The sequence below is a fragment of the Vicia villosa genome, unplaced genomic scaffold (genome assembly GCF_029867415.1).
Source record: "Vicia villosa cultivar HV-30 ecotype Madison, WI unplaced genomic scaffold, Vvil1.0 ctg.002327F_1_1, whole genome shotgun sequence".
Taxonomy (NCBI): domain Eukaryota; kingdom Viridiplantae; phylum Streptophyta; class Magnoliopsida; order Fabales; family Fabaceae; genus Vicia; species Vicia villosa.
Window position 1 is genome coordinate 305,354 of NW_026705897.1, and position 18,317 is coordinate 323,670.

Genomic DNA, 18,317 nt, shown 5'->3' on the forward strand with positions numbered 1-18,317 from the left:
TTTCAGTTTATCTATTGCTTATTTTATTTGGCGTTTGCGTTTAATTAAAATGCGAGACTGTTATGAAAAAACATAAAAAAAAAACACAGTTTCTGCATAATTCGGAAGTTCATTTCCGAAGACACTCCCCATGAGGTGTTTTCGGAAGTTCATCTCCGAAGGCACCCCCCATGGGGTGTTTTCGGAGATGCACTTCCGAATTAAGGAAATTTTTTAAAATAAAAAAGCGCTTCGAAAGTTCATTTCCGAAGCTGGGGTATTTTGGGATTTTCGCTGGGGGTGACCCCATAGGGAGGTGGCCAAAGAAAAAACCTCAAATAAAAGCATTAAAATTGCAAGCCATAAATTATATGACATATGCATTGCCTGTACATAAAAAGTGAACATATGCATTGCCTTGTCTATACAACTTGAATTTCTATAAAACTGAATATATGAATTCAATTATGTCAACTATAAATAGTGTTGTCAAAAACATTCAAACTATGAAAAATTGAGAACAAATTAAAAGCAAGTATTAATTTTAACATTTAAGTTCTAACCTTTTACTATAAATATAATCAAGTATTTGATGATTTTCATTCAAAATATCATCAGAGTACGTGTTCACCACTTTTGCTTCCCATATAAACTACATAAACCTGAAATATTTATGGACTCTCAAAACATTTCGTTTCATGGACTTAAGTTTTTGAAAAAAAATATTTATTTATTGTAACACTCTTTTATAACCCTCTAGATCTTCTTTTCTTATTTACAAAATATTGTAATTTTAACATTCAAAGTTGAGACTAAGGATATATAGAACAAGTATGAAAAGTTTAGTTGAACGAAAATCTTGAAATACATTCATAATGAAATTATAATAATACATAATGATTTAACACTTTACATTTGAATACACAAGAACAAAAATAAATAAAAGAATAGCAATTGATTGTTTGTGAATTTGTAGAATTAGTTGGGAGCACTGCAAATACTTCTTATGATTCCGGCGGATCCGGTTAATGGTTGAATATCTCCCATCTTTATCATAGCAGCTGCAAAATCAGACTTGAAAGCTGTGGGATTTTGACTGTATTGAGAAACAATAGAATCGGTAGATCCTCCGCTGAAAAGAACTTGGTCAGATTGTAGAAGACCCTTCTTTTGAATTAAATTCTTAAAGTAGTTGTTGTCAAAAGAATTTGGTGTAACCAAGTCCAGTGCTGCTAACTTTTGATTGTTTGAAGTGGAACTGGTAGATGGACAACCACGTTGGCGAGTGCTAGCGAATCCAGCATCTATGTCACTAGCATTGTTGTATATCCTACCACGAAATGTAAAGCATTGAGCTTGTCCGATTGTGTGCGCACCTGAGTTAGTTAAAATCCAATGGTTCAATGAGTAAATGTTTGGTCAAATATAAAAAAAATGGAAGTTTGAAAGAAATGAAATATACCAGATAGTGTAACCATCTCTTTGGCGGTAAGACCTTTATTTGTAAATTTAGATATAAGAGTTTGAAGATCGTCTGTAAATAATGGAAGGTCAGTATTGGCGAAACTTTTACTTGCTGTAGTAGAGTCTCTTCTTCCAAGTTTCACTGTCCATGATGGACCACCAACCTGCAAATATGAAATTATTAATATGTTTTTGGTGAGAGATTATTAATATGAACATCAAAAGATTGTAAACTTACAGCGAATGATGCATCACGTGCTGCTACAGCAACTATGTCTGCACAAGACACGACTCCGGGACATACTTTATCTACCTGTGATTTTGCATTATCGATGACTTGAAATCCTCTTACTGAGTTAAGATTTGGAAGTGCAGTCTTTTCGCTCTGGATTGTGGTACTGTCATCCAGCAAAATTGATGCATCACAGCCCTGCACAAAGCAGTCATGAAAATGAAGGCGAATGAGAGATGCAGCCATGCGACGCTCTTTAGAGACAGCAGTACGAATGGCAGTTCTAATGGTGGTTAGTGCATCGGGGCATGTAGTGTCGTAAAATGTAGAAGACAACTGTGCATCACATATTGTGGATAGCAGCACTAATGTAACAACAAAACTAGTAGCAGTGATAATTGTATAAGCCATGTAACTTAAGTGTTGATTGATGATTTGAAGTTGAGAAAAATATATATATATATATATATATATATATATATATATATATATATATATATATATATATATATATATATATATATATATATATATATATATATATATATATATATATATATATATATGAATGAATGTTGTTAGCAAGAATGAATTATATGAAATGAAGAGAGAATATCATGTATATATATAGTTTAATATTGTGTGTGAGAATGTGTCATGGTCACTGATGTGCGCGCGCGGTTTGCTAATTAGCTCCTCAACCTTTTCCATATTCACAATTGTGACCAATTCTCATTTGGTTTGTTTCTTGCCAGTTCAGCACATCCATGCCATCTCTTACGTGAACAAATACTTTTCAATATTTTCCTTTGAATAGTATTTATTAATGCAATTCTATTATCAAGAGTCAAAATCTATTATTTATTATAAACACTATCCCTTACTTATAACAATTGACAACCTCCGTTTTCTTTTTCTGATGATTGATTCTGTCATATTTTCACGTTTATATTTATTGAAAAGTATTTCATGACAACCATACTTTCACATAACAGCTTGAGACGGATTTTTTTTATATTTTATTTTAGAGAAAGTGATGTAATATGTAACGCTCCTACTTTTATTTGTGGTAATAATTTTTTGTTTTTAAAGTGGACGATTCTAGAGGAGTCAATTTAGAGGGCCAAAAAATTTGAGTCCTAGCCCACTTAATGAGGGGGCCTAAAAATATCTAAAACTAATGAGCCCCTAAACATATAGGCTCCAAAAATATAAGACCCTAAAATTTAGAAGGGGGCCTTAGGCCCCAAATAAAAAATTAATAAATTTTTTTTTGAATAAAATAATTTTGAAAAATAATATTTTCAAAATAAAAAAATGAATAAAAAATAACTTTTTTTACAAAATAACTTTTATTCATATAAATGATCTCTTTATATGGAAGATACTCTATATATTTAGATATATTTAGGTCAATTAGTGCATTATGAATAGATTACTTCTATTCTTATATATTCTCTTTTATTTTTTATAGTATAATAAAATTCATCCATTAAATTCATGGACATAGAGCTTTTCTAGAAACACTTAAATGTCCCAACGACTTCTCATGCATTTTCCAAACTAAATGTACGAAAGAAATAAATATGAAAAAGCATGAATAGCATATATAAAATTCTTAATTTTTACTATTACTTAAGATTAAGCAAGATCTTTATATATATACCAACTGCATTAAGAATGAAGGCATAACATCTTTTTATATATTATAGTTACATCAGAAAGAAAATAACAAAAGCTTTATTGATAAATTATCTATTTTGAATTTATCTCACTACCAGAGGTGGAGTTTCTGTGTATGGGGTGGAGTTTTCGCAATGAAAAACGGAAGAATTAGTGAAAAGTTACTGCAAAATGAAAATTTTAAAACAGAATAAGGCCCCCTCAGTTGGGCCCAAAAATAACACATTAACTGAGGGGCCTAAAATTATGGAGCCTAAAAGACTTCTCATTAGCAAGGGGCTTAATAAAATTGGGCTTTAGTGGGGCCAAAAAATAAGGGCTTTAAAAAATTGGGCTTATTTGACAGCTCTAGACGATTGTATCGTGTCATGTAATAAAAATCGAAGATTGATATGGTTTATAGAAATTATGAGAAAAATTTGTGTTAACGATTTCTCACAATGGTAGACTAAATATTATTATTGGTTTGTTACAATTATGGATAAAAATTCGTTAAACATAAAGAAAGTATTAGGATTTGATGGAGTTAACTATATGAAGATGGCAATCAAATGGAATATATCTCAAGCCTCTTATAAAGTTATTCAAGCAAGTGTCTACAAAAGAGAAAGCATCTTTTAAAGTCTTATGGTACTATGGACCCTCCTAAATTAGTAGTGAGTAAACCAATTGTAAAGCATAAGAGCTTTATCGTAAAAGCACATGGCTAAAGCACACACACACAAAAATATTTTTTCAAACTATTTTTACCAAAGAAAATACCTTCAAAAACATCTTAAAGTTATGCCATATGAATTGGGAACTGTCAATATAGCCGTGGACAAAACTTTGACTTATCTAATCGATTATCTCTTTTGTATAACCGACTAGCTCAGTTTAAAATTGAGTTCCAAGCGATTAGGATAGAGCCTTAATGATGTGCAACAACTAGACATCCTTTCCTTTCATATGTTGAACTTATAATCAATTATATTTCAAACTTTTAATCGAGTAGGAACATGCGCCAATCGATTAGATTATCATAAAATGCAGTTATTTGAAATTCCTTTTTGCCAACCTCTAGCCTATAAATAGAGGCCCCTTCTTTCATTTCATTTCATCCGAAATCTTGTATTGACACAACTCACTCTCTCATTCTCTCTCTAAAGTTTGTTTTTACTTTATCTCACTAATACTTTAGCTGTAATGCCTTTGTGAGAAAAGTATGTTTGTGAGTCACTACAAGAAAACATCGTTCTAGCATCGACCGAAAACTCTCTCTAAAAAGCTAAAAACCGAGGTTAGAAGACTATTGGGAAGGTTTAGCGTCAGAGTCGGGGCGAACATCCTAAAGGTAGAAGCAAAGCATAATGGCCACCCAATATTTTATTAAATTAATTAATAAAAAATACATATCAAATGCATATGTAGCCAAGGCCAAGGTCGACGCTAATATTAATTTCTTAATAAATATCTAAAACACCTAACTAGCGTCGGCTTGGACAGTCATATTAACAACGCTATTAGCGTGAGAGTCAGGGCCAATGCTCAATTGTTGCAGCTAAAACATGATTTTCTTGTAGTGAGTGAGAATAAGCATTCTGGAAGGGTAGAATTGTAAAATTTACTAAGGGTTTGTTTTATACCTTGGTTGAACAATATCCATTTAGGGAATTTTGTTTGGGTTAGAAGCTAAACCCATATAAGTTTTGGTTTAGGGATTGTGTGATCAAGCCCATGTTTAAGTTCGAGAATAACTCGTGGTAAAATCTCTTTAGGTTCTTGGCTAGCCTGTGGTAAAACCAAGATTAAGTTAAGGCTTAGTCTGTGGTAAAAACTTGGATAAGGTTCGATATTAGACTGATATTAAAATCTCTCTGGTTATTGGTTAGTCCATGTAAAACCAAGGTTTAAGGTTCATAAGCTCAACCCATGATAAAAGCTTGTAAGGTTTAAGAACTTGAAGAGTAACTACTCAAACATTCTTGTTTGTGGAGAGAAGACTAACCGCTTCAATCTACCAATTGGAAGAGAAGACTTAAATTTCCATATTCCAAAGTCTTGTATTGCTTGGTTGGAAGTCCTCATTGCATCGAAGGATACATAGGAGCAGGATCCAACATCTCGTCAGACCCAATAGATTTAGAAAACCAAAACCCTTATTTTCTTTTTCTCGCTTAGCAAGTATAAGATCACAGACAATTCGCACTAAATCTCATTCACATGACTAACTAAATGGGTCCCGTTGAGTACAATGATGTGAGGGGTGCTAATACCTTCCTCTTGCATTGCCGAGTCCCGAATCGCTCTTGGTTGCAAAAACCATTTTCCTTTTCTTTCATGGGTTTTATCAATATTTTCCCTTTCCTTTGAAATAAATAAAGATAAGTGGAGACTCTCTTGTATTTTGAGTGTTCCTTACGCTCGAGTATTATTTCGCATTGCGACATAGCTGTTTCTATATCGAAAGTTGTTAACATTTCTATTGCTAGGGAGAAACAATATAAGAAGTATGAAACTATTTTGGCATCTTCATCCGCATTATATTTTTTATTCATAGCAACACAAATGTTTTGTTCATATCTACTTCAGATCATTCCACGAATCTTTTCAATAAACGGTATGTTTTTGTCGTTGTTGATGCAAGTTTTACTTGTTGTTGTTGTTCTTCATAAATGGTTTTTGTTTTTTTTGTTGTTGATAAGTGTATGTTGTTGATGATAAATGTTTTTGTTGTTGATGTATGTTGTTGTTGAGATTATTATAATATATATAGATTGTTTGTTTCACTAACCCTTCATTGAACATGCATTCATTTTAAGTTGTTTAGAAAATAATAATTTGAAAATTAAGTTAAATTTGACATGCAACTTAGATCATTCAATATTTTTTCGAATTGCATGCATATCGTAATTCTTCTATCGCTCTTTAATACATAGAACTTGGTTTATTGTCCCAAATTCTTCAAAATAACGATTCGTTCTCTTTTAGTTTATATTGCAAAGTAAAAAATTTGTTGAGAAATTATGAATCTTCTTCATCGTTGTCATCATAATAATCATCATCATCAATTAAAATAATAATGATGATAGCGGTGATGATGATTCTGAAATAGTCATTATATTAATGCTTTGCAACATAAACTAGGAGTGAATCATTGATTTGAAGAACTCGGGGCATTGAACCAAATACTATGTGTTAAGTATCAAGTGATGAATTACGGTTTAAATAAAATTTGAAAAATAGTGGTTCGTTTAAGTTGTCTTTCAAAAATAATTTAATTTTTCAAATTATTATCTACTACATAAATTTTAATTGTTGTATATGTTTAGTAAGGTGTAGGGAAAAACAAGCAATCTGTATATTTTATAATAAATTTAGGGAACTCTCTAACCGTGGTGAAATGTTAATTTATATTTCAAATAAATTGCTACTGTTGGGTTTCAATACCATGACCTAAATATATATCACAATGGTTCTATTATACAACCGTTGTGCCAGCTTTCCACCACAGTCGCGCGACCGTGGTGATAAGCGTCATACACATAACCACATAGTGGTGGCAAAACGAGCCAGGCCCGTCGGCCATGCCGGTTTTTCCCACACTTATTTGCGGGGGGCGGGGGGGGGGCAATATTTTAGGCCCGCTCCCTTTAATGTGCCCTCCATGCCTTGCCCCATTTTCCGCGGGCTTTTGCGGGCATCAACTTTTTCATAAAATTTTACTATTTTTAGGTCTAAAAGGTTCAATTACTACGGGCTTTCTCCACCCCGCCCTCACTTTTTTGCGGGGCGGGGCAAGGTTTTGTAAGTTTAAGAGTGCGCCAGAGAGGGGGGATGAATTAGGACTTTGAAAATTTATCCGATTTTAGAAACAAGTTGTTCTTATTTTTCTGGTTTATGGTGATGTTATCAAGGATGTAAAGTACATAAAAAATAAACGACACGACGATGTATCCTAGTTCCCCTCACAATCCGAGAGTACTCCAGTCTCCATTCAACACGAAAGAGATTTCACTATTGTTAGATATTTGTACAAGCCTAAACCCAAGACTTCTCCTACGATCTTTTAACAAAACCACCAAGAACAATCCTCTTGAAATAATCAAGTTGAAATGAGAATAATCGTCTCAGTTTCAACTTCTTGCTTTCAACAATTCTGGACAACATGGAATACAAAACCAAGTAATCTTAATTCCAACAATTCTGGAAAATAGGATATGAATACAACAAGATTTTTGAGAATATGAGATTTGTAGAATAATTACCACTTTGAGTGATGTATCAATATAATTGATCTTCTCTTCCAAACAAACAATTTATAATGATAGAATATAGTGCTCAAGTGTTTGTAAATATTATATGAATTTTTCTAGACTAATATGGAAATGCATGTAGAAAAATTCTTTGTGAAAGTTTAAGAACACAAACACTTGTTTTGAAATTTAAATGATAACAATGATGTTAAATTGCTATTGAAGAGGTGATTTGTAATTTAAAATTTCATGTATTTATATGAACATAACACCTCAATGAAATATGGTAAAGTCATGGAAAAATAATATGAATAAATGTAAAATTAAAATGAAAAGGTTTCATGAAGAGTGCATGAAAAGGTGTTAAAAAGTTGTTATTTTTTTTCAAATTTGTACAAGACTTGTTAAGTCGGTTTTAACGGACACCTGACTTAACAAGTTCGCAGCAATTTTGAATTTCAAATAATTATTTAAATTTTAAACAGCATCAGATTTTGTTAAGTCAGTTAACCAGACCTGACTTAAAAAGTGCTGGCAGTTTTTTTTAAATATTTTAATTTATTATTATTTTTTATGTATTTGAATCAAGGATTTTTATGCATGGTAATTTGTCTAATTATTTGAACCAACCTAATGCAACATCTATTAATTTATCCAAGTAAATAAATTATATTTGAAAGTGATTTTGAACAGAAATGACCAATACAGGCAAGTGATTTTTTGGAGAATAATTGAGCACTAAATTTATCAACATAAATGCATGCTTGTACTTTTATCAATCAAGATCCACGCAAAGTCTTTAAAGTAAAAGTCTTGAATTATTTGATGCTAGCTTTCACACATGATGAGTTTTGAACACTTGAATTGATAAAATATATTTGAAGCTTTTTCCATACTTTTTGACATGATTATTTGACTTGTACTTTGTCCTCATTAAAACACAATGGATGAAGAGTCTTGACTTCACATTCTCCCCCTTTTTGATGATGACAAACAATTGAAAGTTGAAATGTTTGAATATCTTGATATGCATGAATCTCTTAGAACAAATTGGAATCTCTTATGTGAATTCTCCCCCTATCTTTGATAACTTCCCCTTTATCAAAGCTCTCCCTTGATTCATATAGAATTTGCATCTTTCATTTGGGCTGCAATAGTTAGAGACAAGCATACACATACACATATATATCTTCTCCCCCTTTGTCATTAGCAAAAAGGATGGGAAAAGACTTTTAAAAATATAGAGAAATTTATAAAAATAAAAACAATTTATACCTTTGAGTTTTACCTCATGATTGACTTCATCAAACATTCATCTTTGGTGAATACGATTTTGAAGCCTTTGTCCAAAGTTGACTTTTGCTTAGAAAATTTTGCTTTATTCTTTCAACATAAAGTACATCTTCAATTGGATGTGAAATTTAGTACTTCAACTTTGCCAATGCCAATGATTATTCCTTTAAGGTATTCCCCAAATGTGAAATAACCCTTGGTCTTTTAGAACTAGATATGAAAATTAGTTTATTTCTCCCATCAATTGCTTAGAACCACCATTCATCAAAAACATCCTAGATTTAAAGTGGTCCTTAAGACAACCTACAAAACAAATTAAGTTTGATTTGGTACCCAATGTTCTTTTGGTCCATCATAGTTAGTTCCCTTATTAACCCACACATATGTCCATTTTCTACACTAAAGTTTCTAACATAGCAAGCATTAGGTGTGTGGCGAATAATACCACGATAAAAACAAGTAGGTACAAAATTGCTTCTATATCTAGGAGTATAAAATTTCTTCTTAACAAAACATTTTCTTTTATGATAATAATGAACCTTTTATGCTTTATTCACTTTTTCCTTGTTGGATTGGTCACTTGCCTTAACAACGATAGTTTTACTAGTACTTTGTTTGTTAAACTTTGAATAACCAAGACCACTTTTATCATTAGAAAATCTTTGTTGGCTAAGGACTCCTCCCATGCTACATATGATTTCTTTGACCTTTTTTCTTTATTTCTCTTGAAATATTTATTCTTCTTTTCAAGTGTAGGGCATTCACTTTTGACATGTCCTTTTTTTTTCACATTCAAAGCATTTAACCTTCCTTGTTGGTGCTTCCCCTTTAATGATCTCCTTTTTCCTTTCTTTTCTTAGGAACTTTTCTAACTTCTTGATAAACTCATCATCTTCTTCACTAGTGTATTTTTCTTGATTTCTATCATGATGTTTGACTCTTGCCTTTAAGGCAATGTCTTTTGAATCTTTTACTTGAATTTCATGCAGTTCAAGTCTTCCGAGTTGCGTTTCATATTCTTGAAATTTTTCAAACAATGTTGCGTAAGTCATTCTTGATAGGTTTTTCTTCTCGGATATTGCCATCACTTTTGGTTGACATTCTCTGGTTAAGGATCTACGCACTTTTAGATTTTGTTCCTTGGTAGTGAATTTCTTTCCAAGTGCACTTAAACGATTTACTAAGTGAACAAATCTTTTTTGTAAGTCGAGAATGGATTCTTTGGATTGCATTCTAAATAACTCATATTCTTGACGCAATGTATTTAATTGAGACGTCTTAACTTCAACGGTTCTTTCATGAGTTTCTACTAATGAATCCAATATTTCTTTTGTCGTTGTGCATGCCAAAACACGAAAAAATTCATCCATGCTAAGTGCACCTTGAAGAAGATTGATTTCCTTTTTGTCAGCAAGAATTTTTTTTTATCGTTGTCAACCCATGAAATTTTAGATTTTGCCGATTCAACACAATCAACGATGGTTGTAGAGGCAAAGGGACCATCTTGAACAGCCTCCCATACTTCTTCTCCCAGTGCTTCTAAGTGAGCCTTCATCTGAATTTTTCAAAAGTTGAAGTATTCTCCACAAAATAATAGAGGTTTGTTGTTGATACCATCGTCTCTAAAAACTGGATTTTGATTTGCGAAAGCCATCAGGATCTTTTAGGAACAGGTTACCTATAACCCACTCTGATGACAATTGTAAGTTTAAGAGTGCGCCTAAGAGGGGTGAATTAGGACTTTGAATATTTATCCGGTTTTAGAAACAAGTTGTTCTTATTTTTTTGGTTTATGATGATGTTATGAAGGATGTAAAGTGCAGAAAAAATAAACGACACGACGATGTATCCTGGTTCCCCTCACAATCCGATAGTACGTCAGTCCCCTTTTAACACGAAAGAGATTTCACTATTGTTAGATATTTGTACATGCCTAAACCCAAGACTTTTCCTACAATCTTCTATCAAAACCACCAAGAACAATCCTCTTGGAATAATCAAGTTGAAATGAGAACAATCCTCTCACTTTCAACTTCTTCCAACAATCCTAGACAACATGGAATACAAAACCAAGTATTTCAACAATTCTGGAAAATATGATATGAATACAACAAGATTTTTGAGAATATGAAATTTGTAGAATAATTATCACTTTGAGTGATGTATCAATATAATTGATCTTCTCTTCCAAACTAACAATTTATAATGATAGAATATAGTGCTCAAGTGTTTGAAATATTATATGAATTTTTTTAGACTAATATGGAAATGCATGTATAAAAATTCTTTGTGAAAGTTCAAGAACACAAACACTTGTTTTGAAATTTAAATGATAACGATGATGTTAAATTGCTATTGAAGAGGCGATTTGTAATATGATATGAATACAACAAGATTTTTGAGAATATGAAATTTGTAGAATAATTATCACTTTGAGTGATGTATCAATATAATTGATCTTCTCTTCCAAACTAACAATTTATAATGATAGAATATAGTGCTGAAGTGTTTGAAATATTATATGAATTTTTTTAGACTAATATGGAAATGCATGTATAAAAATTCTTTGTGAAAGTTCAAGAACACGAACACTTGTTTTGAAATTTAAATGATAACGATGATGTTAAATTGCTATGGAAGAGGTGATTTGTAATTTGAAATTTCATGTATTTATACGAGCATAACACCTCAATGAAATATGGTAAAGTCATGAAAGAAAATATGAATAAATGTCAAACTAAAATGAAAAGGTTTCATAAAGAATGCATGAAAAGGTGTTAAAAAGTTGTTGTTTTTTTTCAAATTTGTACAAGACTTGTTAAGTCAATTTTAACGGATACCTGACTTAACAAGTTCGCAGCAATTTTGAATTGTGGGATTAGGGGTTCACTTTAGCTTAATTGTGTAAGAATAAAAAACTTTAAAAAACATTAAAATAATGAAGATTCCGCTGACTAGATGGGTGGAGGGGCCAAAACATTTGAATTTGAAAATGTTAGGGTGGAAATCTAAACTTTTTTTACGAGAAATTTTTTAAACCTCGCTAATATGGCAGGGGAGAAATAACTATTATCCCTAATTTTAAAGCATACAAAGAACTTAAGTATCTGTGGTCTTAGCATTCAAAGTTGAGACTAATAACAATGAACAAATGTTTGATTTATAGAACAAATATGAAACTTTTGTGAAATGAACATCTAGAAATACATTCATAATAAAATTATAATAATACATAATGATTTAACACTTTACATTTGAATACAGCAGAATAAAAATGAATAAAAATAGCAAGTGATTGATTGTGATCAACAAAGAAAGAATTAGTAGAATTAGTTGGGAGCACTGCAAATACTTCTTATGATTCCGGCAAATCCGGTTAATGGTTGAATATCTCCCATCTTTATCATAGCAGCTGCAAAATCAGATTTGAAAGCTGTGGGATTTTGACTGTATTGAGAAACGATAGAATCGGTAGATCCTCCGCTGAAAAGAACTTGGTCAGATTGTAGAAGACCCTTCTTTTGAATTAAATTCTTAAAGTAGTTGTTGTCAAAAGAATTTGGTGTAACCAAGTCCAGTGCTGCTAACTTTTGATTGTTTGAAGTGGAACTGGTAGATGGACAACCACGTTGGCGAGTGCTAGCGAATCCAGCATCTATGTCACTAGCATTGTTGTATATCCTACCACGAAAAGTAAAGCATTGAGCTTGTCCGATTGTGTGCGCACCTGAGTTAGTTAAAATCCAATGGTTCAATGAGTAAATGTTTGGTCAAATATAAAAAAAATGGAAGTTTGAAAGAAATGAAATATACCAGATAGTGTAACCATCTCTTTGGCGGTAAGACCTTTATTTGTAAATTTAGATATAAGAGTTTGAAGATCGTCTGTAAATAATGGAAGGTCAGTATTGGCGAAACTTTTACTTGCTGTAGTAGAGTCTCTTCTTCCAAGTTTCACTGTCCATGATGGACCACCAACCTGCAAATATGAAATTATTAATATGTTTTTGGTGAGAGATTATTAATATGAACATCAAAAGATTGTAAACTTACAGCGAATGATGCATCACGTGCTGCTACAGCAACTATGTCTGCACAAGACACGACTCCGGGACATACTTTCTCTACCTGTGATTTTGCATTATCGATGACTTGAAATCCTCTTACTGAGTTAAGATTAGGAAGTGCAGTCTTTTCGCTCTGGATTGTGGTACTGTCATCCAGCAAAATTGATGCATCACAACCCTGCACAAAGCAGTCGTGAAAATGAAGGCGAATGAGAGATGCAGCCATGCGACGCTCTTTAGAGACAGCAGTACGAATGGCAGTTCTAATGGTGGTTAGTGCATCAGGACATGTAGTGTCGTAAAATGTAGAAGACAACTGTGCATCACATATTGTGGATAGCAGCACTAATGTAACAACAAAACTAGTAGCAGTGATCATTGTATAAGCCATGTAACTTAAGTGTTGATTTATGATTGAACTTGAGAAAATATATATGAATGAATGTTGTTAGCAAGAATGAATTATATGAAATGAAGAGATGATACCATGCATATATATAGTTTGTTGTGTGTGAGAGAGAGAATGTGTACGTCATGGTCACTGATGTCCGCGCGCAGTTTGCTAATTTGCTCCTCAACCTTTTCCATATTCACAATTCTGACCAATTCTCATTTGGTTGGTTGCTTGATTGACAAATAGTATTTCTTTCTTGCCAGTTCAGCACATCCATGCCATCTCAACGTGATTAAATACTTTTCAATATTTTCCTTTGAAATAGTATGTCTTCTTAATAAATGCAATTCTATTATTTATTATAAACACATTCCCTTACATAATAATAACAATTGACAACTTCCATTTTCTTTTTTGGATAACCTTTTGATTGATTCTGTCATATTTTCACATTTATATGTTTTGAATATATTGACAAAAAATGATTTGACAGGTAACGCTACTATTTTCGCAAGTTTATCGCAATAAAACTGAAGATTGGATTGGTTTAAGACATTAAGAAAAAATAAATATATGAAATGAAGATAGGGCACACCCTACTGTTTAGAGGTCTAAAATAAATTTTAAAATTAAACATTTAAAATTTAAAATGTATTTTTGAATAATAATTTTGTGGTTAAGAGTTGAACTCAAGACCGAAAAAAAAAGCATAAATTTTACTAACTTAACTACAATTATATATATGACTAATGTGTCATTGTATATTTTTATAAAAGAGAAAGTAGATATGTTACAGAAGTTTCAAATGCAGATTGACAAAGTATGAAGAAGAGTAACATTCAACAATCTTTTACTCCTGTGTGACCTCCGGCCGATGCTGGATCTTCCGTGCCACCTCCTGATGGCGTTGACCTATTGCACGAGGAGACTGATGCGCCAGGAGGTCCTTCAAATTTACCTCTGTTAATAGGGTATGCAGATCATACAGCCAGACATGTCTGGGACAGAGAGGTAAAATTTCTTAGACTTATTACTTATTTGTCCTCAGTGGAAATTTTTTAACAGTGTTTTCTTTGAAATTTTTCAAGAAAGGGCTTCCCAGAAGTTTTACAACCACGGGCAGAAGAATTCATCTCTACAACAACTGTAGGAGTTGTGGTACCCGGAGACGTCGTCATTCCATCTGCCTCATAATGAGGTTACCACCAATTTAGATGACATCACATGCCTCCTGCGTATACCTATCCTATTTATATGTAATGCTCCTATTTTTTTTATCCTATTTCTAAATGCAAGTGTACGGGCATAATAAAAATATTAATTTTTCTTTAACTTTGTTGAGTATTTATTTTTCTAAATGTGATGATTAACTAAACAGTTATAATTGAAGATTGAATTGGTTTATAACAACTGCCTAGACTTATTATTTTAGAGAAAGTGATGTAATATGTAACAATCCTATTTTTATTTGTGGAAATAATTTTTTCGTTTTTAAAGTGGACGATTATATCACGTAATAAAAAATTCGTGAAGGTTTTGAAATTTTCTTATATCTAAAAGATAGATTGATAAGAGTATAAGGAGTACTTTATCCATTACAAAAAAAAAAATATGGGATCCTTGCTAACTAATAGAAGGGAGATAAACTTCAAAAATCTAAATTACAATATTAGGTATGCAAGTTAAAATCGAAGATTGATATGGTTTATAGAAATTATGAGAAAAGTTTGTTTAACGATTTCTCACAATGATAGACCAAATATTATTATTGGTTTGTTACAATTATGAGTAAAAATTCGTTAAAGATGGACACACTTGTAAGTTAAATATCCTTTCGGTCTCATTTATTTTATTAGTGAGGACCGTGAATTCTAAATGAGATATTAAAGAGTTTTTTTTAAGACAACAATTTTGGATTATGGAATGAGATGATGCAAGTAATTTTAATTCAATAGAAGTGTGTTGAACCATTGAAGGGTGAAGCATCAATGGATGCACACCTAACACAAGTAGAGAAAAAAACCAAGATGACGGTTAAGGTCAGAAATTCTATTATCTATTATTCGGGAATAAATCTCTAAGGGAATTCGTCAAGGAGATGACAACTGCTTTAATATGGTCAAAGATTGAACCATTCTATATGACTAAGTCTTTGCCTCACATAGTCACATGCTGTGTGTGAAACAATAACTTTCCTCATTTTGAATGGTAGAGAAAAAAATACATAGTGGAGAAATTGACTAAAGTTCGGAAGATTATTTATGATCTAAAGAATATTGAGTTGAAAATTGACGATGAAGACAAAAATATACTCGTTAAATAAGGTATTTTTACTTTAGATGAAGTCCATACGAGTGTGAAACCCAAATAACTTTCATCGATAAAAGATTTGAAGGTTGATGATAATGGTAAATGCTTAAGTGTCTCAGGAGGGAGTGAGAGAAAAGGGAAGTGTAACGAGTTAATGAATAAGTTATTTATGTGGTTTTTTTCAGTTCTAAGTATGATGCTTTTCCAATGACAAAAAGAATGAAAGACACAAGAAAAGAACAACAAAAGAATAGAGAAATCATAGTTGTTACGTAAGTTTGAAATGCGGATTGAGAAAGTATGAAGAAGAGTAATATTCAACAATATTTTATTTCATCACCAGATACCTCAACAAGTAAGGTTTGAGTTAAATAATTTCGCTATTTACAGTTTTTTTATTATGAATGTCTATGTGATTTTTCATCTACTAGGCTTTGCTCTATTTCTGAATTGTTGTCAGTTTCGTTGCTAAACCCCTATAATTTAAACAAAATTTAAATCATGATAAGCTAACAACATCAACATTAACTTAATAAATATACATAAATTACATGTATATGGGTAGTTAATACCTTAGTCCATGAGTTGATAATGCCTCTGTAGACAATATTCAACATATGTATCATAACATAGTATTCACATTCATAGTCGTTGGGTTGTTTTAGCTACTACAAATAATGTTCATATAGTTACTAATTAATACAAACAAAACACAAGTAGCTTCTTTGTTCGACAATTCAACATGTCTTAGCATGTCGTCAAAGTCTGTTCACATGATGTAGTCGAAGCCCTGCAATGCAGTAGTCGAAATGCTAGGATTGTTGGCATGTTGAATTGAGCCTGTTTGTTAAGCCCAATTATTTAAGTTAGCTTGTTCCTTAAGTTAGTTTGTGTAATGGGTCTGTATGTAAAAGCCCGTTAGTTTAGTGAGTTATATTTATTATAAATAGAATATTAGCCTATCATCATTGTACAATGCAAATTCTAATTAGGGTGAGACAGGTTATTTGTTATTTTATAACACTTGTAAACTTGTTTCAAAGATAAAGTAAGAAATAGTTGTTTATAACCAATTTCATTGTCTTTTTTGCATCTGACAAGGTTTTCTTGGTATTCAAGAATTCTCTTATACTTTGTTCTTGGCATTGTTTTTCACAACAAATTCATGCGGAGAGCGTGGAGGAAGATGTTTTCATCAAAGTATGAGGTTGAAAAGTTCACCAGAGTGAACAATTTCGGTCTGTGAAGCTTGAAGATGAAAGTCCCACTGGTTCAGCATGGTTGCTTAGAAGCGTTGAGGGGAGCCACACCCATGGACATTGCGTTAACGGAGAATGAGAAGACGACCATGGTAGTGAAAGCCCATAGTGACATCTTATTGAGCCTTAGTGATAAGGTTCTTTGACAGATGTCAAAGGAGACGACTTCGTCGGGTTTATAGGTGAAACTCGATATTTTGTACGTGACAAAATCGTTGGTCAATCGTCTCTACCTGAAGCAAGCTTTGTATTCATTCAAGATGAGTGAAGAAAAAGTATTGTCTGAGCAGTTGGATATGTTCAACAAGTTAATTCTTAATCTTGAAAATATCAATGTCAAGATCAATGATGAAGATCAAGCGATGTTATTGTTGTATGCTTTTCACATGTCACATGCTCACTTCAAAGAAACTCTATTGTATGGTGTAACGCCCCAGACTGCTTTCGGGATGGTCGACTGACCCCACAAACCAACACAGGTCTTTTCAGCATGCTTTGACCTCACTCGCACGCTTTCCGGGAAACTTCCCAGAAGGTCACCCATCCCAATACTACTCCAAGTCAAGCACGCTTAACTATGGAGTTCTTATGGAACAGGCTCCCGAAAAGAAGATGCATCTTGTTGGTATAGGTAGTACCTATCAATCCTTATATTCATTCCTTCAACTATGCAGTCTCTTCCCTGCGCAGTCTCAGGATCCCTCTCATTCCGATGTGGCGACCACCTTTGCCCTCTTCGGCCTCAGGTGTTCCATGCGGTGTAACCACCACTCGCCTTCTTCGGCCTCGGGTGTTACATGCCCACCAGCTTCCGCATGGTTCGTCCTCGAACCACATCGTACTGGGAGAGGTCTGGCTCTGATACCATTTGTAACGCCCCAGACTGCTTTCGGGATGGTCGACTGACCCCACAAACCAACACAGGTCTTTTCAGCATGCTTTGACCTCACTCGCACGCTTTCCGGGAAACTTCCCAGAAGGTCACCCATCCCAATACTACTCCAAGTCAAGCACGCTTAACTATGGAGTTCTTATGGAACAGGCTCCCGAAAAGAAGATGCATCTTGTTGGTATAGGTAGTACCTATCAATCCTTATATTCATTCCTTCAACTATGCAGTCTCTTCCCTGCGCAGTCTCAGGATCCCTCTCATTCCGATGTGGCGACCACCTTTGCCCTCTTCGGCCTCAGGTGTTCCATGCGGTGTAACCACCACTCGCCTTCTTCGGCCTCGGGTGTTACATGCCCACCAGCTTCCGCATGGTTCGTCCTCGAACCACATCGTACTGGGAGAGGTTTGGCTCTGATACCATTTGTAACGCCCCAGACTGCTTTCGGGATGATCGACTGACCCCACAAACCAACACGGGTCTTTTCAGCATGCTTTGACCTCACTCGCAC

General features: G+C 33.2%; 2 protein-coding genes across 2 annotated transcripts; both read right to left on the reverse strand.

The window, feature by feature from the left end:
• Positions 1-830: 830 nt before the first annotated feature.
• Positions 831-2,102, reverse strand: LOC131638545 (lignin-forming anionic peroxidase-like). Its single transcript, XM_058909105.1, has 3 exons — positions 1,682-2,102; positions 1,442-1,607; positions 831-1,355 (listed from the first exon to the last, which is right to left on the reverse strand). The coding sequence occupies exons 1-3, from the start codon at positions 2,084-2,086 to the stop codon at positions 958-960; spliced, it is 969 nt and encodes a 322-aa protein (XP_058765088.1). The 5' UTR covers positions 2,087-2,102; the 3' UTR covers positions 831-957.
• A 9,982-nt stretch (positions 2,103-12,084) lies between these two features.
• LOC131638546 (lignin-forming anionic peroxidase-like) lies at positions 12,085-13,396 on the reverse strand. Its single transcript, XM_058909106.1, has 3 exons — positions 12,940-13,396; positions 12,700-12,865; positions 12,085-12,613 (listed from the first exon to the last, which is right to left on the reverse strand). Exons 1-3 carry the CDS (start codon positions 13,342-13,344, stop codon positions 12,216-12,218), a joined length of 969 nt encoding a protein of 322 aa, XP_058765089.1. The 5' UTR covers positions 13,345-13,396; the 3' UTR covers positions 12,085-12,215.
• Positions 13,397-18,317: the final 4,921 nt, after the last annotated feature.